At 31.2% G+C, this 21,722-nt stretch overlaps 2 protein-coding genes and 1 pseudogene across 2 annotated transcripts; all 3 read right to left on the reverse strand.

The window, feature by feature from the left end:
- Positions 1-1,479: 1,479 nt before the first annotated feature.
- LOC149518347 (protein argonaute 4-like) lies at positions 1,480-5,052 on the reverse strand (annotated as a pseudogene).
- A 21-nt stretch (positions 5,053-5,073) lies between these two features.
- On the reverse strand, positions 5,074-6,528 carry LOC149518348 (protein argonaute 4-like). Its single transcript, XM_089761543.1, has 7 exons — positions 6,518-6,528; positions 6,206-6,377; positions 5,992-6,108; positions 5,807-5,914; positions 5,620-5,682; positions 5,421-5,534; positions 5,074-5,307 (listed from the first exon to the last, which is right to left on the reverse strand). The coding sequence occupies exons 1-7, from the start codon at positions 6,526-6,528 to the stop codon at positions 5,074-5,076; spliced, it is 819 nt and encodes a 272-aa protein (XP_089617669.1).
- Positions 6,529-6,615: 87 nt separating this feature from the next.
- On the reverse strand, positions 6,616-7,972 carry LOC149518349 (protein argonaute 4-like). The gene is made up of 5 exons (XM_089761832.1): positions 7,742-7,972; positions 7,430-7,641; positions 7,133-7,345; positions 6,901-7,037; positions 6,616-6,819 (listed from the first exon to the last, which is right to left on the reverse strand). Exons 1-5 carry the CDS (start codon positions 7,970-7,972, stop codon positions 6,656-6,658), a joined length of 957 nt encoding a protein of 318 aa, XP_089617958.1. The 3' UTR covers positions 6,616-6,655.
- Between the last annotated feature and the right edge of the window lie 13,750 nt (positions 7,973-21,722).

Consider the following 21,722-nt stretch of genomic DNA (forward strand, 5'->3'; position numbering starts at 1 on the left):
TCAACACCTAAAATCTTTGCTACAACACATTGAAGTGTTTTTTGACATTTATCTCATAACAAAAATGCTTGTTAAAAATAAACTTTAAAACTATAAGACAAAGTTAATTATAATACAATCGTCTAGACAAAACTTATAGCCAATGACAACAAACCATTTATCTTTTTAACAATAAAATCAATTCAACAATTTTTATCTTTAAGGTTGGAGTCTTAGTCAACCAAATTCATTATAATTGTATTAACAACAAAGTCAATTCAATAATTTTTATATTTAAAACATTCAGAGATTCAATGTGATAAAATTTTTATCTTGTCATGAAATATCTAAACTCATTTAGATGGCATTAATAATTACCCTTAAGAAACAAAAACAATTAATAAAAAAATGCATAAATAACATATGCTTGAAAATGAGAAATAACTAAATATATTGAAAAATTTACTTTTAAAGGTCATAAAAAGTGTAGAAAAGAAAGTCAACTTATAAATCAAATTTGGCAAAAAAAAAAAAAGCATAAATAATTAATAAAAAATGCAAAATCTCACTTTACCAAATTCAACCAAAAAATTTTTTTTTTTGTAATTCAACCAATAATCGATTCTAATAACTAATAATTTTAAGAATGATAATGGAAAAAAAAAACTCATAACCTTATTTAACATTTGAGTAAGTTTAATATATCAAATTTAAGCTGTTTACATACTTAGAAAAGAGAGAGCAAAGAACTTAGTTTAAAATTTTCAAGGCATAAAGAATGTTTAAAAAAACTTAAATCACAAAAATTTTCGACAAGCGAAATAATGAGTGAAAATTGTTATAATATTTAAGCAAAATTAATATCACGACCTAAGCTATCATGTGCATAAATAAGGAACAACTACAAATGCTTGAGAATTTACACTTAATAGTCATTAAAAGTTCCAAAAAGCGATAAATTCATCCAAATTTAATAACAAATCAAGCAAGACAGCATAGTTCTACCCATGAGATAAATTTGACATAAAAAATTTAAACTATCTACATACTTAAATAAGTAAAAACTGAACAAATTTAAAAGTTTGCCCTCTCTAAGCATTGAAAATACTAAAAATATCTAAAATCACCATTTTTTTTTTTTGACAAACCATAAAAGGCAGCCTAGTTCTAAAATTTAAACAAGTTTAACATCATAAATTTAAGTAATCTATGTTCCTAAATGAGCAACAAACAATTCCGGAAAGTTGATCCTGCTTGTTATGGTTGCCATCGTTTTGAAATGGAGACTCCTTTGAAATATTGGTGTTTCTTTTTTCTTTGCTACGTGAAACAGTAGAGATTCGTTTTTAAGAGGAAGTATTGTCGATAAATTTTTGTATGCTATTTTTTTTCCTACCAAAACCAACAAACTCTTTCCGGAAAAGTTAAATATGCTAGAAATATAACTCATTCTTGCCACAGAAAAGCATTACATTATATAATAGAGAAGTAATAACGAAATGGTATAGTTTTCAAAGCATCAGAAACCAACAAAAGTAGTTACTCAGAAACCACATCTAACTTGTTAAGTAACTGATAACCAAGCCTAACAGTGAATAAGAGAAGAGAGTAAAGGGCAGTACTATAACCACTTTCACTAAACCAAACAGGAAAAAGCCACTGTGAATTTCCTAGTGAAGCATTCATATCTTTAGATACGTTAGCGGCCAGGCATCCAAAAAGTTTATAACCAAAATGGATGATGATTCAGAGAACAGCACGTCATCATCAGAACAAGTCTGAGATAGCCCTAACTCTAAAGTTTAAATATACTTAAAAAGGGTTTCAGATCAGTTGCTGGTAAAACCAAAAGCCTATAGTAAACATGGTCAAAAGGTCTCAGCAGAAGAACATAGAATCGGAGACATTCTTGTTCAACCACGGCAGCTGCGGAACAGGTATGGCTCCAGGAGCAGTCACCCCACCATGGCTTGAGGATGTCTCAGGAGCCTCATCAAACTTCAGGAAAGTCCCCAACTGCGAAGCTGCCAAATGCGCATACCAAATAGGAGCGACTGCAATCCAAAGATTAGAAACAAACACCTTTAAGAAATAGAAATACAGAATCAAGCAAAAAACGACAAACTATTATATGGAGATCAAGTGGGAAAATAATTAGGTAAACCAAATGAATTTGGCATTTGAGAAAAAGCATATCACAAACACTAGGGAAGCATCTCAACCAGAATACTTACCTACAGATATGGCAGTGGTACTTCTTTGATTCCTGCATTAGAAAGAGATTACAAGGAATGCAACCGTGATTACAACTTAAAACATTTGTGAAGTAATTACAACACATGATTATACGCTTACGTATATGATAGAGAATGGACAAGTTCTTGCAGTTCGTCAGCTGAAAATCCGATTTCATCTAAGAGAACATGATAATGGGTAGGCCTTGTGGTTCCCTGAACAGCAAATACAAATTATACAAACAAACCAACGTTACAATAAAAGATGAAGGGCTATACCCATAAGACACAGCAAAAGCGTCGAGCACAACTTGGATGAGGAAACCAACCACCGTAAGAGGAACTTCAATTTCAGTCGTGCATTTTCTTTCACAACAAAACATGCATGACAGCCTTAAAATACAAACAATGAATTCTGGATAGAGAAGGCAAGTACAAATGTAGTTGGCAATATCTTGACCAATTAAGTGAGACAAAATTGCAAAATCAACAACCATTAATCAACTGAAACAAAATTCTAGAAAAACTTACAATCATTCCGGCATGTGCACATAGATAAAAGTCATTGTTCTGTGGATGACAAACTGTGTTGTCTATCACGGTTCCTGCAAAACAATAAAAAAAGGATCGATTTTAACAACTATAACAGAGGTACCAGATGACATGCATCAAATAATGAGTGAGCCTCACCAGGCAGAACATTATCAGGAGATCCCTGCTGGAAAAACCTTGTACGATGATTTTTTTGTGCTACGATGACCACAAACCTGGGGTTCCAATTCTCATCAAGATTCTTGCAAGCCTATAAAGTAGAAACGTTAACGAGAGATGTTTTATCCCAAGCACTATCATCTTAATGACTGATTTATAACTAGCACAATTTTCGTACTTATTTTGCATGAATAACTCAAATAGAAATGTACAATTTTCAGTTCCCATGATTGAAAGTCACTACTGCATACCTCAACAATTTGTTCCAGTTCAATGTTCAAAACTTGATTGAACTGTGACTCACTGACCCCGTCCCTGAGTGGAACCAAGAATAATGAGCAAGTAAGCATGCATAAGCATCTCAATAAAAGGTAAAAGAAACATCAGCGCAATAACCACAAACTAGCTTACAAGAAGTATGTAAAGAGATATGATGGTTCATAAGAAGATAAAACAAAATTTGAAAAAGAAAATTGTCAAAAAAGGACATAAATGATGTAAAGATTAACCAAGTACCATAAAACCTGCAATAGAATGATAAAAATTCACAGCATTGTAACATAAAAAAAAAGTTTTGCATAGCAGGTATTAATTACATTCATAGAACCCAACTATACAAAACAGAAATGTAAATGTTAGTTAGGGCTTTTGGGGGGTGGGGGGGGGGGGGGTGGGGATTCACAACATTTTAAGTCATATAGCCAGAGCAGAAAATGAGAATAATGGAAGAGGCTAAAAAATGAGAATGTTCTGAAGCATTTTAGACAGCAGGCAGAAAGGAACATGCTAGTTTGATTAAAAGTTTAAAGGACAACTTGTACATTCCGTAAGCAGCATGAAGAGACTGAGCAGATCAAATATACTTGAATATCAAGACAGCATTTCACATGTAAAACAGATGATTTAACAGAATAAATACACCCATTACTTAGAAGTTAGAAATCAATACAAATAGAGTTTGCAAAGCAGAGACGAAGCTGTGGCAATTAAGAAGCAGGAAAACCAAATTTTGCATCCCTGAGTTCCCTAAAAATGTATGATTTAGAATATTTTTGTTATATAGAATGAACGTGAGAAACAGCAAAATGTAAAATAAGAAACCTGAATATGATGATTTGAAGAGGCTTCTGTCGTGAGCTTCTAAAAAAGTCAAAGACAGCCTCCCTGATGTCAAAGAAAATACATTAGGTACACAAACTCGAAACATTATATTCCCAAAAATTAAAATACTACAGACATAAATGATTACCAGCAGAATAACATATTACACAACTTTCTTATTACAACCCACCGCCATTGACGCCCCAAGCAAGAAGAGAGAAACAATAATGAGGATATAAAAAATAAATTTTCAACAAATAACTTGTCCCTTTTATTGGCCAATACTTGTCCCCTCTTTAGTCAAATAACTTTAAGATTGAAACGTACCTCATAACACCTCCATCCACCCGGTCAGACACTCGTTTGAATAGTGAATCTATCATTTCAACCCGGGGTGACTGTGTCCGGACAGATGCCCTATAGCGGTAAATGGAGGGCCACTGCCTGGAGTTAACCACCTACAATTAAATACAGTTAAAAAATCTCACAAATTTTGAAGTATAGACAGACTGCCAAATCACATCTCTATAACTGCTTGCAATTTATGGAAACTCAAGAAACCCAATGATAAGGAATAAGATCATCCCTACCGCAGCTATTGACGGGACATCAGACTGCCCAGGAGAGCCATGTGACACATCCATACCAAGGATCATGGTTGGAACCCTTGAAACAACAGGGATCATAGAACTTGGAGTTGGAACCCTTGAAACAACAGGGAAGGGACGTGGTTGTTGGATTGTTAACATTGAATTCAGTCCTCCAAGCTGCGAGCAGATTATGATATTAGCAGGTTTAATTATAAATAGAACAATAACCTTAATGGTTTAACTACAGAAGATTAGAACTGCAACCAGAGGAATGGCTTAAGTTAAAAAAAAAAGAAAAAAGAAATCGTTGGACAGAAGCAGACCTTTGCATTAATCTTGAGAAGCAGATTCGTAAGGTACTGATCAGTGAACTTAGTTGGAGCCATACACTGAGTGACTATGCCAGAGTCGGCAAGATTCTTTCGCTTCCATGGACCTTAGAAAATTCGTTGAACTTACTACGTAAGCAAAAGACTTCCAGGAAAACACGCATAGACAATGTATGAACAGATGAGTTTGTGCACACCATAAAGATCAGAATTTTTCCTGTTAGGCAGCACACAAAGAAGGAACCGTGGAGAGACATTACTTTCAGATTTCATCTCATCAAACATCTTATCCACTCTACCCACAGGAGAGAGACGTCCGTTCTCATTCTTCTCTGTGTACACACCAAATGGTCTATCTACATGCTGAAAAAGAGACATGGAAAAGAACGTAAGCCAACAAGTTGAATTCTATAACTTTGTATGTGCTGATTGACAATACCAATACAACCAAAACAAAAATTAGACAACAAACTTACCATTCCTTTCATTTCTCCGCATCTCATCAGATCCAACACAAGTCGACTTACATCACAACGTGGCCAGAAGTTAACAACACCCCAACTTTCAATCCTAGTTGGCTCCACAAATCTCTATGAAAGCATAACTGAACTGTTGAGAAACAAGAGATGAAACATATATAAGATAGAAGGCTGCAAAAGCAAAGAAGCTATAGACCTTATTGTTGAAATTCCATCGCCCATTCTTAGGCGCGAAAGCTTTACCATCGCCCGCTATTATCTGTCATCAAAAGATAACTCAATTAGCATGTACATCGAAAAGAAGGATCATTAAATTAACCCTCAACAACCAGCATACACGTTCCGTATATCAAAGAAAGAAACAAAATTCATCATTAACCTACCCCCGGAGGAGGCAGAATACGGCCTTCCACTTGGGTGAAATTAGAGCTGATAGAAACACCACATGAACGCAGCACTGGTTCAGCACCATAATTACTGTTATGTAAAGCCTGCACAAAAATATGCAACACTCATAAGTTATAGAACAAGTGAAATGCTGAGAGTCAGAAGTTTATAATAGACCTACAATAGACAAGAGCCTCATTCTTTCTTGAGGCTTCTGCCTTGATTTTTCGACCAGCGAAGCTCTTTGGAAAGTGGATAGCGCTTTTGTGTAGCGTTGCAACGACACCAAAGTGCACAGCTATGGCATTGCAACAGGTGCACAACAAATCATAGACAAGAATTAGTTGCTAAGCATATATCATGTAACAAAACAAAGCCACAATGCACTCATTCACCTCCAAAGGAATATATGTTGGCCGCTTTGGCTTGCCAACATTAATGCATGGCAAATCTGCAGAATAAGCCAACTGTATCTTGCGATGGGTGACAAAATATTCATAAACAGTAATCTCCACGGTCTCTGCTTCACCATTCTCATTCTTCATACTTTTCTGCTTCCATGAGAACCTGCATCATGGACACAGCACACAACAAATAAGAAACAATAACTTTAAACTGAAGTATTACACAACAGGCAAGTAGGAAAAGCTCAAAGTTAAATAGTAGCCAATTTAGCACCAATCAAAGAAAAAGCACTATTGTGAGACCGGGAAATCATACATCTGATCTTTGCAGAAAAGGTCACTCAATCCGGTAATCTTGTACTCCAGATTGGATGGTCTGACTTCTACCCTCAGATTTTTAAGCACTCGTTTAGCCTATTCAGGGTTTCAAGCAATTGCGGTTTAGTAATTAATAATTGATGCAAAGAACTCAAATTCGCTTGGCAAAAAAATGTAGTTATTGATAACCTTGCTCCAGTCCAGGTACTGAGGATCTCTCATATTCTGATTCTCAAGTAAAAAATCCAATACTGGACCAGGTTGAAATATCACTGTAGTTGATACGTCTGAAACACAAAGAGAAATAGTAATTATACAAACAATACAAAGCACACAAATGCGTAAGTGCTGCGAGATGAGGTTCCAACCAATATTCAGGGAAAGGCCTCCTTGAGTAGCTCTGAAACTTGAATGGAATCCCCTGCATCCTAGGACACCACGGCCAATGTTTGTATAATTATTTTCATCATCTTGGAAAAAAGACTGGCGAACAAGTAGGCATCCCCTATGTAAGTGAACGTAATGTCAGAATAAATATAATATCCGGGATCAAAACCTAAAAGTGGAGAAAAGAATACTCAGGCACATATTTTAACTCACCGTTTTGCAGCATGCTGCCGTAAAATGATATCCAGCACCCTCAGGGCTTCTTGTGAGTTTCCTGATTCCTGTCCACGCAGAGCATTTTGAATGGCTTGCATGGGAATCTTTGCGGCAAAGCTAATCTCCACGTTAAATGTCTTTGGCGGGTGCATACGTCCTAATATCTTCCTTTCACGCTCTTTTTGGCTTTCATTGCCATCAGGGCTTGCACTCCTATTGTTTCCATACATACTTAAAAAATTAGAAACAATGAATGGGAGCAGTGTAAATACTGCAAATCAATCTAAAGTGCACGTCAACCTGTCGGATGTAACATCCTCAAGCACAACAGGAAACTCAAGCTTGGTACTTGGGAGAGGACCAACAGTAAATAAACTCTTCTCCCCATCATACGCAAAGTCCTTTCCAGCCAACTCACTGCTGTAGGTCTCATGCAACTTATCCATCACCTTTCTTCCAACACCCTTCCCAACCACTGGGCGACCATCTTCATAAGAAAGAGAAACCTGTTGAACCAAATTGCAAAAGAAGAAGAAACTTGCATCAATAATTTCTATTTACCAATGAGAAAAAAAGATAAGCAGAGCGAAGTAAGCAATTACATACACTGTAGTGGAAGAAATGCCCATCAACAGTTCCAACATTCACTTTGAAGTGATTTGTGAGAATAGATATCTTCTGCCCTTTAGATCCAAGACCTTTCCTGGCCATTGGGACACGTAAAACCTTCTTTGCAGGTTCACATTCTGCTTTGATTGGTGCCACATTGGGAGGCAGAGGCGGGGGAGGAGGAAGAGAGCCCGTTGCCCCGCTTCCCTCTTTCTCAGACGAGTCCATTTCCTAACCAAGAAAATTTTTCTTACGTGAAAGAAAATAAAAATACTAGTAAGCATTTAAGATTAGCTACAACAGAAATTCCACAAAAAGTAGGTACGTAACAGTATCATTTCATGCAGAAAAAGATTAACTATAACCATTTCATGCAGAAAAAAGTAATTCCCACTTTTAAGTTGATAAATTAGTTATTTTCAACAAAAAAGAAAAAATTAGTAGCAATTACCCTTGACATATCACAATCTTAAAACTCGTCAATCTATACAACTTAGTATCTAGTTCTCTTAAACTATATAGTGTCTGTTTATATGGTTTTATTTTATAGGATTGTTTTTTTTTTTTTTTTTTTGTTATTTGAAATATCCTAAGAGAAATCAACAAAAATATATCCATTTCCTTTTGAGAAATACAGACATAGAGATTAAGGGAATTTAGTGAATAAATAATGATTTAAAATTTAGATTGTGGATTTTTGTATTTGTGTCATTTAAATTATAAATTTAATGTATTAATATTATATTTTATACGAAAATTACGTGCCACAATTAATATAGATGATAAAATATAAAATATATATTTTTAATTTTGTTAAATCCATATATATATATAATTATTATTAAAATTATAAATTATATTTCTTTCATGTTTTTATTAGTATCCTATTTCGTATCCCTTTTATTCGTTTTGTGTTCGTGTTATATTTTTGCATGATGTATTCTCTTGGCAAAGTAAACAACAAAATAAAATTTTTCTAACAATATACTCAAAACGTGATTTTTTTTTTTTCTAGCAATATACTCGTACGCCACTAAGGAAAACAAAGTCAACATGCTCGTACGCCAAAAAAGAAACAAAGCCAAGGCACCAAAACTATATAATATTTAAAAATGAGATTTTTTTTTTCCTAACAAAATGCTTAAGAAACCACATGCATGCATATTAAAGACGTGTTTACAAAGGATACAAATATTACCTAAACATCAGAGGATCTATAGCAAAAAAAAAAAAAAAAAAGCGTATGTTGATGAATGCTGGAACTTACACAGGAAAAAAAATAGAGAGATAAGCACAAAGGAAAAAAAAAAAAAGAAAAAGAAAAAGAAACCCTTAGAGTACAAAAAAAAAAAAGGGAACCTTTAAGAATATGAGCTTGAACCAGAGGCACTAATGCTGCTATGCACTAAAACGGTTAACATGAAGAGGCAAAAAGGTGCTGTTTTTAGCATAAAAGTCAAAACTTTAACCAAATATATTGCATCATTTAAGGGATAGAACGAAAAAATACCAAAACGTAAATACCTTTAGCACATCAAGAGACAGTAAAAGACTATAACTGCAGAGAAAGAGTAAATGAAGCGACAAAAAACTTTTAAACGGAGTTAAAAATCCCAACTGAAGCAAAAATGTAACAACTTTCTAAATGGCTTGATTACAAGATGACAAAAAAGAAACCTTTTTTACTATAAAAGAACTGAATAATAAAATAAAATAACAAAGGTTACGAAAGGTATACATCTCTCAAAATAGAAATGTGCTCTACACCGACGAAAAACTACAGTCCTTAAAAATAGAAAAAAAAAAAAAAAAAAAAAAAACAGCTAAAAAGTTGCAAACTTGAAGTGTTTATTGAAAAAGTAGAAACAAAAAATGGAACGAAGCGCAGATGATACTCAAAAAAGAAGAAAATCCTTGAAAAAAGCCACCTACTGAAGCAGCATTGCAAACTACAACGCTTAAAATTTTTCAAAAACAGAGGACCTTTCAAAAATACATCAAAAACCCTGTAAAAAAAAGTCCAAAGAAGAAAAACACGAGACAAAAACACTGAAACCAAACAGGTTTCACAGAAAAAAAAAATACCTGAAATTTGGAGAGCAAATGAAAGATAGAAACCCTAAAACTCAAAAGGCACTGTCAAATACAAATCTCCTTTCTTGTTTTTTCCTCTCACACGAAAAAACTATAAACAGACTGAAATAAACCTCCAAGGACCATCCGTCTTTGTCTTGCCTTAATTTATGTCCTCTGCATCGCGGCTTACACGATACGCTGCTTTACCACGTCTCCACCGTCCACTTGTCAATTTAGATTAGATGACAATAATTTTTTAAAACTTCAGGTTAATAAGAACAATATTATTAAATTAATTACTAATTTATTCATAATATGTATGAAAATTTTGTGAATGATTGAGACTTTTTTATAATTATACAAAGATTTATATTTGATGTGTTGTATAGATTTTATAAATTATTTTATTGATGACCTAAATCATATTATATCGTCTCATTAATAATTAAATTTTTTAAAAGATATAAATTTTTATATTTATTTTAGAAATTGTTATTTATTTATTAAGAAATTAACTTCATCAAACACGGTAACGATGTATAAATTTATGTACTATCAAAACATTAAATATAAACTCATTATATAAATTTATTATATAAAAATCATACAAAATATATTTTAAAAAGCCAAATAAAACTTATAAAAAATAAAAAATTTTAACTAATACAAATTAATTTTACTGTATTATAGTCACATCATAATAATTATTTATTAAAAAATTATTAATTTCCATAATTAACATTTATATAAAGATATAAAAGTTAAAATATTTTATAAAAATTAAAATATTCAATGTGAACGATTTCTATTATCCGATATGTGCATAATTTTAAAAATTTTTAATGTATCGTCTAATAAATGAATTCTATTTTATTTGATGTATTTTTAATTTAAAAATAAATTGATTATATTTTCTTTATAATATTTATTTTAAATTACTTTCAATTAAAATTCATATTAAAAGTAATAAAACTTTTTTTCCGTTGTTAATAAATAAAATAATTTTGTATTTTTTTTTCAATTATAAATATTCAACTCTTAAAATAAATTTACTAAAAATTATACACGTTTCAACATATTAAAATATAATTTATTGGCTCTACCTTTTTAAGTTATGTATGCATGTACATTTAATATGTGGATTTTAATAATATCAATAAATGATCATATAAACTAAAATTTAATTTATCAAATCAAATCAAATCGAATTAATTTCATTATTATTGTTATTTTATTTCAAAATCTCTCCTTTTTTTTTTTGTCGAATACGTTAAAAACACATTATACATAAAACTATTTTTATTACTAAACATAAATTACTCTTAAGTTTATTTTTAATTTTATTTCATTCAATTAATTATTTCAAAATTACATATTTAAAATGTCATCAATTGCCCTCGATTTGCAACAGGTGACTATGAAAGTTTTAGTGTCATCAATGATTTTGAACGTAATGAAGGGAACGGGTCTTAAATTACACCTTTAGATCAAAGCATTGGACGGCTTTGATTTGATCGTGATAGAATGTGTGATTGCATAAGATCATACCCTTTTTTTTAATTGTTAAAAAATATGCACATTTGCAGTGCAAAAATGATTATGTCACTACTTTAATCATAGATATTCGGTTTTTGCAAAAACGATATTAATTTTTATTAATTTTTGATTTGACGATTCTAAGTTTAATTGAAATCTCAAAATCATGGTTTTGTCTGTTTAAAACAATGGGGTGTGTTGAATGATAAAAAAATTGAGTTGGGTGAAGAAGGGTAATTTGGATAAAAGGAAATGGAAAACAAAAAAAAAAAAATAGTGCGGAGATCATGTACTTACGAATATAACAATAATTTGATTATGCATGACATGTGTGAATAGATTAAGATATCTAAAATTAGATATACGAAGTAATTATATAGCTTTTTATAAGAGTAGATTTTTTATGATATTAGATTTTAAATATTTTATCAACCACTTTCAATTCAATAATTAAATTTTTTTTTTCACAAAAAAATGTTGAAACTTTTTTGTCTATCCATAAATGGTTTTATCCTAAAATAATTTTTTTTAATAGTAGTAGTAATTTAATTTTCATAAATTCTTGTTTTGGTAGACAATATTTTTCTTGTAGTTATCTTTATCAAATACAATTATCAAAATCAAAATATTTATAATTTTCAACTCTTAATTCACCATTTTTTTCTAATACTGGCAATATAAAAGTTAGACTTATAATTATAATATTAGATGTTGCATTTCTTTAAAATCGGTAAAATAAAGTGATATACGTTTAAAAATTGGTGAAAGGATTTAAATAGATTATTAGTAGCACTGTGAAAGAGATGTTTCAACAAATCCAATTAAAATAAATTAGGTGAATTGCTAATGTATATGACCCTTTGTAATTTTTGTCTATAATAATACTAAAAGTTGTAGGATATATATGCAATATGCATATAAAAAATTTTTAGGCTAAGGTCAAGATTGATGGAATAGCAAACATAAATTAGGTTCAATATGTTTAAGAAGAAAAGTTATCATAGAATTATTTAAATCATTCGTCAATTGCTTAATAAATTAAGTAATTTTTATGTCCTCATTCTATATTTCAACACCTAAAATCTTTACTACAAGACATCGGAGTGTCTTTTGACACCTTTCTCGTACCCAAAATACTTGTTAAAAAAAAATGAACCTTAAAACTATAACACAAAGTTAATTATAAAGCAATCGTCTAGACAAAGCTCATAACCAATGTCAACAACCCATTGATCCTTTTAAGAATAAATCAATTCAACAATTTTTATCTTTAGGGTTTGAGTCTTAGTCAATCAAATGCATTATAACTATATTAACAACAAAGTCAATTCGATAATTTTTATTATTTAAAGCATTCAGAGATTCAATGTAATAAAATTTTTATGTTATCATAAAAGATCTAAACTTATTTAGATGGCATTAATAATTATCATAAAAAAATAGAGATAATTAATAGAAAAAATACAGAAATAACACATGTTTAAAAATGAGTAATAACTGGATATGCTTGAGAATTTATCATTTAATATCGTAAAAAGTGTAGAAAAGAAAGTCAACTTATAAATCAAATTTGACAAAAAAAAAAGCATAAATATTTAATAAAAAAAATGCAAAATTTCACTTTACCAAACTCTACCAATAAAAATTTTTCTTGCAATTCAACCAATAAATGATTTTTATAACTAATAATTTTAAGAATGACAGTGAAAAAAAAAAAAAAAAAAACTCATATCCTTATTTAAAATTTGAGTAAGTTTAATATATCAAGTTTAAGTTGTCTACATACCTAAAACTGAGAGAGCAAAGAACTTGGTTTAAAATTTTTAAGGCATAAAGAATGCTTAAAAAGACTTAAATTACAAAATATTTTGACAAACGAAGCAAACGAGAATTGTTTTAATATTTAAGCAAAATTAATATCGCAAACCTAAGCTATCAATGTGCTTAAATAAGGAATAATTGTACATGATTGAGAATTTACCTTTTATAATCATTAAAAGTTCCAAAAAACGATAAATTCACCCAAATTTAACACCAAATCAAGTAAGACAACATAGTTCTACCAATGGTATAAATTTGACATAAAACATTTAAATTATCCACACACTAAAATAAGTAAAAGCTCAACAAATTTAAAAGTTTGCTCTCTCATTGAAAATACTAAAAATATCTAAAATAACCATTTTTTTTTTTTTTGGACAAAGCATGAAAGGCAGCCTAGTGCTAATATTTAAACAAGTTTAACATCATAAATTTAAGCAATCTATGTTCCTAAAAGAGCAACAAACAATTCTGGAAAGTTGATCCTGCTTGTTATGCTTGCCATCGTTTTGAAATGGATACACCTTTGAAATATTGGTGTTTCTTTTTTCTTTGCTACATGAAACAGTGGAGATTCGTTTTTAACAGGAAGTATTGTCTATATATTTTTGTATGCTACTTTTTTTCCTACCAAAACCAACAAACTCTTTCCTGAAAAGTTAAATAAGCTAGAAATATAACTCATTCTTGCCACAGAAAAGTATTACATTATATAATAGAGAAGTAATATCGAAATGGTAAAGTTTTCTAAGCATCAGAAAGAAACAAAAGTAGTTACTCAGAAGCCACATCTAACTGGTTAACTGACACCCAAGCCTAACGGTAAATAAGAGAACAGAGTAAAGGGCAGTAGTATAACCACTTCTCTAAACCAAACAGGAAAAAGCCACTGTGAATTACCCAGTCAAGCATTCATATCTTTAGATACGGTGGGGGCCAAGCATCCAAAAAGTTTATAACCAAAATGGATGATGATTCAGAGAACAGCACATCATCATCAGAACAAGTCTGGGATAGCCCTACCTCTAAAGTTTAAATATACTTAAAAAGAGTTTCAGATCAGTTGGTGGTAAAACCAAAAGCCTATAGAAAGCATGGTCCGAAGGTCTCAGCAGAAGAACATAGAATCGGCGACAGTCCTGTTCAACCACGGCAGCTGCCGAACAGGTGTGGCTCCAGGAGCAGTCACCCCACCACGGCTTGAGGATGTCTCAGGAGCAGTCGCCCCACTACGGCTTGAGGATGTCTCAGGAGCCTCATCAAACTTCAGGAAAGTCCCCAACTGCGAAGCTGCCAAATGCGCATACCAAATAGGAGCAAGTGCAATCCAAAGTAAGATTAGAAACAAACACCTTTAAGAAATAGAAATACAGAATCAAGCAAAAAACGACAAACTATTATATGGGATCCAAGACCTTTCCCGGCCATTGGGACACGTGAAACCTCCTTTGCAGGCTCAGATTCTGCTTTGATTGGTACCACATTGGGGGGCAGAGGCGGGGGAGGGGGAAGAGAGCCCGTTGCCCCACTTCCCTCTTTCTCAGACGAGTCCATATCCCAACCAAGAAAATTTTTCTTACGTGAAAGAAAATAAAAATACTATTAGCTACAACACAAATTCCCTAAAAAGTAGGTACGTAATAGTATCATTTCACGCAGAAAAAGATTAGCTATAACCATTTCGTGCAGAAAAAAAGTAATTCATACTTTTAACTTGATAAATTATTTATTTTCAACAAAAACGAAAAGACTAAAAGCAATTAACCTTGGCATATCACAATCTTGAAACTCATCCATCTATACAATTTTTTTTTCTGGCAATATACTCATACGCCACAAAGGGAAACAAAGTCAATATGCTCATACGCCAAAAAAGAAACAAAGTCAAGGCACCAAAACTATATAATATTTAAAAATGAGATTTTTTCTTTTCCTAACAAAATGCTTAAGAAACCACATGGATGCAAATGAAAGACGTGTTTACAAAGGATACAAATATTACCTAAAAATCAGAGGATCTGTAGCAAAAAAATAAATAAATAAAGCGTATGTCGATGAATGCTGGAACTTACACAAGAAAAAAAATAGAGAAATAAGCACAAAGGAAAAAAAAAAAAAAAAAGAAAAAGAAACCCTTAGAGTACCCAAAAAAAAAAAAAAGGGAACCTTTAAGAATATGAGCTTGAACCCAGAGGCACTAATGCTGCTGTGCACTAAAATGGTTAACATGAAGAGGCAAAAAGGTGCTGTTTTTAGCATAAAAGTCAAAACTTTAACCAAATATATTGCATCATTAAGGGATAGAACGAAAGAATACCGAAACGTAAATACCTTTAGCACATCAAGAGACAGTAAAAGACTACAACTGCAGAGAAAGAGTACATGAAGCGACAGGAAACTTGTAAACGGAGTTAAAAATCCCAACTGAAGCAAAAATGTAACAACTTTCTAAATGGCTTGATTACAAGATGACAAAAAAGAAACCTTTTTTACTATAAAAGAACTGAATAATAAAATAAAATAACAAAGGTTACGAAAGGTATACATCTTTCAAAATAGAAATATGCTCTACACTGACGAAAAACTACAGTCTTTAAAAATAGAAAAAAAAAAACAGCAAAAAAGTTGCAAACTTGAAGTGTTTATTGAAAAACTAGAAACAAAAAAATGGCAACGAAGATCAGATCATACTCAAAAAAGAAGAAAATCCTTGAAAAAAGCCACCCATTGAAGCAGCATTGCAAAGTCCAAAAGCAAGTAAAAAACCATCAAAAATACATCAAAAACAAAGGACCTTTCAAAAATACATCAAAAAACCAGTAAAAAAAAGTCCAACAGAAAAACACGAGACAAAAACACTGCAACCAAACAGGTTTCACAGAAAAAAAATACCTGAAATTTGGAGAGCAAATGAAAGATAGAAACCCTAAAACTCAAAGAGACTGTCGAATACAAATCTCCTTTCTCGTTTTTTAACTCTCACACGAAAAAACTAAAAAGAGACTGAAATAAACCCCCTAGGACCACCCGTCTGTCTTTGCCTTAATTTGTGTCCTCTGCATCGCGGTTTCCACGATTACGCTGCTTTACCGCATCTCCACCGTCCACTTGGTCGATTTAGATGACTAATTTTTTAAAAATTAAGGTTAATAGGAGCAATATTATTAAATTAATTACTAATTTATTCACAATATGCATGAAAAGTTTTTGAATGATTGAGATTTTTTTCTATAATTATTTAAGGGTTTATATTTTATTCGATTATAATGTATAAATTTTATATACTATTAATTAATTATATAATCTCATTAAAGAAATAAATCAGATGATATCTCTTCATTAATATGTAATTTTATTAAAATATTAAATTTTATATATTTATTTTAAAAATAGATATTTGCTTATTAATGAAATGATCTCCTCTTATCATTTACAGATAAAATATAAAATCTGTGTATTAAATATAGACTAAGTATATAATTCTATGATATGGGAATGGCACTAAATATATTTAAAAAAAAAAAGCAACTACTTTTTTTTTATTATTATTAAAGTAAGCCAAAATTTATCTAAAATAAAAAGTTTGAACCAAGACAAATTAGTTTTACCATACTATAGTGGCATGGCAATAATTATTTCTTGAAAACTTTGTTAATTGGCATAATTAATTATTTATACAAATATATAAAAATTAAAGTTTTTGAAAAAAATAAAATATTCAATATGAATGGCTTATATTATTTACAAGTGTATAATCTTAAAAAATTATCTTGTGTAATACAAGAAATGAATTTTATTTTATTTGATGCATTTTTAATTCAAAAATAAATTGATTATGTTTTTTTTTTTTTATTTATCTTAAATTACTCTTAATTAAATTTCATATAAAAATAATACAACGTTGATTCCCATTATTAATAAACAAAATAATTTTAACTCTTTTTTCCTTTATAAATATTTAACTCTTGAATTACATTTATTAAAAATATATACACTTTCCAACTTATTAAAATATAATCTATTAGCTCTACCTTTTAAATTATGTATGCATATACATTTAATATGTGGATTTTAAAATTATTAATAGATGATCAAATAAATTTAAATTAAATTAAATTAAATTTATCAAAACAAATTAACTTCATTATTATTATTCTAATTTCAAAACTTCTCTCTTTGTTTTTTTCAAATACATTAAATACACATTATACTTAAAACTATTTATATTATCAAACATAAATTACTTTTATTTTTATTTTTATTTTATTTTCTTTCAATCAACTAATTATTCAAAAATTACATCCTTAGAGTGTTAGCAATTGCCTCAGAGCATTTAACAAATTCACACCATCCATTTCAAATGGGATTTGTCCCATGGACACACAAGCAATCCAACCTATAGGATTTCCTTTCCCCCTTCCCGTTCTTACTTCTATAGGCTTCCTTATAATAGGAAGATCCGCGAGGCGAAAAAGCATTTTCAATTTTCTTTGATTTCAAAAAAATATATATATTATCAATTATGTAAAAAAATAAAAAAGAAAACAAATATAGAAAGCCATCTATTAGAATCGAACCAATGATCATCGCATTTAACCTCTGAGCTAAGCGGGCTCAAATAATAGATTTATATGCATAGAATTCAACAAACTACGGAAGTTTCAATGTCATCGATGATTTTTGAACGAATGAAGGAATTGGACAGCTTTGATTTGATCATGATGGAAGGTGAGATTGCATCGGATCATTACTCTACTTTTTAATTACCCAGGCATTTGGGTGCCAGAACAGTTATGTCACTACCTCAATTACGGAAATTCGATTTTTTAGAAAGAATATTAATTCTTATTACTTTCTAATTTGACGGTTGTAAATTATTTGAAATCTCAAAATTACGGATTTGTCCTCTTTAAATCGCAGGGTGTGTTAAATGACGAGGAAACTGGGTTGGGTAAAAAAGGGTAATTTCGATAAAAGGAAAATTAAAATGAAAAGGAAAATAATATGAAGACCACATAGTTATGGATATAACCGTGATGTGATTTCGATGACACATGGGTAAAACTCATGCTTCTATCACAATAAAACACTTGCATAAAACTCATGCTGCTACCACACAATAACGTTACACAAAAAATTAGTTCAAAATACTCGTGATGTTATTGGTATCAAGCATTTTATCCTATGCATCGAATTGATCTTTCTTTCTTTTACAATAATAAGAAATAGGAAAGTTTATAAATATTTTTTTTTTGTATGTTTATAGCAATTGGTATAGCAGTTTTAACATTTAGTATAAAAAAGTTAAACAAAAAGGGCGAGAAATGTTTCATAAATATGTTTGCTAATATTTTCTTTTTGTGTTTATTTGCTCATGCCTTTTTACTATGAAAAAAAGAGGGAGAAAATCCTTTAACTATAATTCAAAATTGGTTTCAAGCCCAAATAAAACAAATCCCTAAGGAAAAATAATCCTAAGATAAAGCCCACCAAAGCCCAATATGAAATTTTGATTAAAATGTTAAAATAAGTTTAAATTAAAATGTGCAACTAGGCTGAAAAATCAATCGAAATTCATTCATCTCGGATAAAATTGGGTGTCAATAGGGAGTAGAAATATTAATGCTTTAAAAATATGTAATATATACAAAATCTCACTTTACCAAACTCAACCAATAAAAATTCTTCTTGTAATTCAACCAATAATCGACTCTAATAACTAAAAATTTTAAGAATGATAGTGATAAAATAGAAACTCATAACCTTATTTAACATTTGAGTAAGTTTAATATATCAAGTTTAAGTTGTCTACATACTTAAAAGAGAGAGAGAGCAAAGAACTTGGTTTAAAATTTTTAAGGCATAAAGAATGCTTAAAAGGACTCAAATCACAAAAATTTTCGACAAGCGAAACGAGTGAGAATTGTTATAATATTTAAGCAAAATTAATATCATAAACCTAAGCTATCAATGTGCATAAATAAGAAACAACTACAAATGCTTGAGAATTTACCCTTGATAGTCATTAAAAGTTCCAAAAAGCGATAAATTCATCCAAGTTAATAACAAATCAAGTAAGACAACATAATTCTACCCGTGAGATAAATTTGACATGAAAATTTTAAACTATCTACACACTTAAATAAGTCAAAACTGAACAAATTTAAAAGTATACTCTCTCTAAGCATTGAAAATACTAAAAATATCCAAAATCACCATTTTTTTTGACAAACCATGAAAGGCAGCCTAGTTCTAAAATTTAAACAAGTTTAACAACATAAATTTAAATAATCTATGTTCCTAAATGAGCAACAGACAATTCTGGAAAGTTGATCCTGCTTGTTATGGTTGCCATCGTTTTGAAATGGAGACTCCTTTGAAATATTGGTGTTTCTTTTTTCTTTGCTACGTGAAACAGTAGAGATTCGTTTTTAAGAGGGAGTATTGTCGATAAATTTTTGTATGCTATTTTTTTTCCTACCAAAACCAACAAACTATTTCCGGAAAAGTTAAATAAGCTAGAAATATAACTCATTCTTGCCACAGAAAAGCATTACATTATATAATAGAGAAGTAATAACGAAATGGTATAGTTTTCTAAGCATCAGAAACCAACAAAAGTAGTTACTCAGAAGCCACATCTAACTGGTTAAGTAACTGATAACCAAGCCTAACAGTAAACAAGAGAACAGAGTAAAGGGCAGTAGTATATATACCCAAAACGAACAAACTCTTTCCTGAAAAGTTAAATAAGCTAGAAATATAACTCATTCTCGCAACTCACGTAATCGTTGACCTCTTGCCAATCGATTCTGAGTAGCTTTATCGAGATCAGAAGCAAATTGCGCAAAGGCTTCTAATTCGGTTAATTGGGCCAATTCCAATTTTGATTTACCAGCGACTTGGAAAAGCATTACGTTATATAATAGGGAAGTAATAACGAAATGGTATAGTTTTCTAAGCATCAGAAACCAACAAAAGTAGTTACTCGGAAGCCACATCTAACTGGTTAACTGATACCCAAGCCTAACGGTAAATAAGAGAACAGAGTAAAGGGCAGTAGTATAACCACTTCTCTAAACCAAACAGGAAAAAGCCACTGTGAATTACCCAGTCAAGCATTCATATCTTTAGATACGGTGGGGGCCAAGCATCCAAAAAGTTTATAACCAAAATGGATGATGATTCAGAGAACAGCACATCATCATCAGAACAAGTCTGGGATAGCCCTACCTCTAAAGTTTAAATATACTTAAAAAGAGTTTCAGATCAGTTGGTGGTAAAACCAAAAGCCTATAGAAAGCATGGTCCGAAGGTCTCAGCAGAAGAACATAGAATCGGCGACAGTCCTGTTCAACCACGGCAGCTGCCGAACAGGTGTGGCTCCAGGAGCAGTCACCCCACCACGGCTTGAGGATGTCTCAGGAGCAGTCGCCCCACTACGGCTTGAGGATGTCTCAGGAGCCTCATCAAACTTCAGGAAAGTCCCCAACTGCGAAGCTGCCAAATGCGCATACCAAATAGGAGCAAGTGCAATCCAAAGTAAGATTAGAAACAAACACCTTTAAGAAATAGAAATACAGAATCAAGCAAAAAACGACAAACTATTATATGGGATCCAAGACCTTTCCCGGCCATTGGGACACGTGAAACCTCCTTTGCAGGCTCAGATTCTGCTTTGATTGGTACCACATTGGGGGGCAGAGGCGGGGGAGGGGGAAGAGAGCCCGTTGCCCCACTTCCCTCTTTCTCAGACGAGTCCATATCCCAACCAAGAAAATTTTTCTTACGTGAAAGAAAATAAAAATACTATTAGCTACAACACAAATTCCCTAAAAAGTAGGTACGTAATAGTATCATTTCACGCAGAAAAAGATTAGCTATAACCATTTCGTGCAGAAAAAAAGTAATTCATACTTTTAACTTGATAAATTATTTATTTTCAACAAAAACGAAAAGACTAAAAGCAATTAACCTTGGCATATCACAATCTTGAAACTCATCCATCTATACAATTTTTTTTTCTGGCAATATACTCATACGCCACAAAGGGAAACAAAGTCAATATGCTCATACGCCAAAAAAGAAACAAAGTCAAGGCACCAAAACTATATAATATTTAAAAATGAGATTTTTTCTTTTCCTAACAAAATGCTTAAGAAACCACATGGATGCAAATGAAAGACGTGTTTACAAAGGATACAAATATTACCTAAAAATCAGAGGATCTGTAGCAAAAAAATAAATAAATAAAGCGTATGTCGATGAATGCTGGAACTTACACAAGAAAAAAAATAGAGAAATAAGCACAAAGGAAAAAAAAAAAAAAAAAGAAAAAGAAACCCTTAGAGTACCCAAAAAAAAAAAAAAAGGGAACCTTTAAGAATATGAGCTTGAACCCAGAGGCACTAATGCTGCTGTGCACTAAAATGGTTAACATGAAGAGGCAAAAAGGTGCTGTTTTTAGCATAAAAGTCAAAACTTTAACCAAATATATTGCATCATTAAGGGATAGAACGAAAGAATACCGAAACGTAAATACCTT

Source organism: Durio zibethinus, chromosome 6 (genome assembly GCF_047325235.1).
Source record: "Durio zibethinus cultivar Kanyao isolate XHJ-2024 chromosome 6, ASM4732523v1, whole genome shotgun sequence".
Classification (NCBI taxonomy): domain Eukaryota; kingdom Viridiplantae; phylum Streptophyta; class Magnoliopsida; order Malvales; family Malvaceae; genus Durio; species Durio zibethinus.

Coding starts and splice junctions, on each gene's coding strand:
- LOC149518348 (XM_089761543.1), bottom strand. Junction 5,915..5,991: donor GAATGAGGCTCTTGTCTATT/GTAGGTCTATTA, acceptor ATTTTTGTGCAG/GCTTTACATAACAGTAATTA. Junction 5,308..5,420: donor GCGGAGAAATGAAAGGAATG/GTAAGTTTGTTG, acceptor TCTCTTTTTCAG/CATGTAGATAGACCATTTGG.
- LOC149518349 (XM_089761832.1), bottom strand. CDS start 7,972: ATGGACTCGTCTGAGAAAGAGGGAAGCGGGGCAACGGGCTCTCTTCCT. Junction 7,346..7,429: donor GTTACATCCGACAGGTTGAC/GTGCACTTTAGA, acceptor AAACAATAGGAG/TGCAAGCCCTGATGGCAATG. Junction 7,038..7,132: donor CGGCAGCATGCTGCAAAACG/GTGAGTTAAAAT, acceptor TCACTTACATAG/GGGATGCCTACTTGTTCGCC.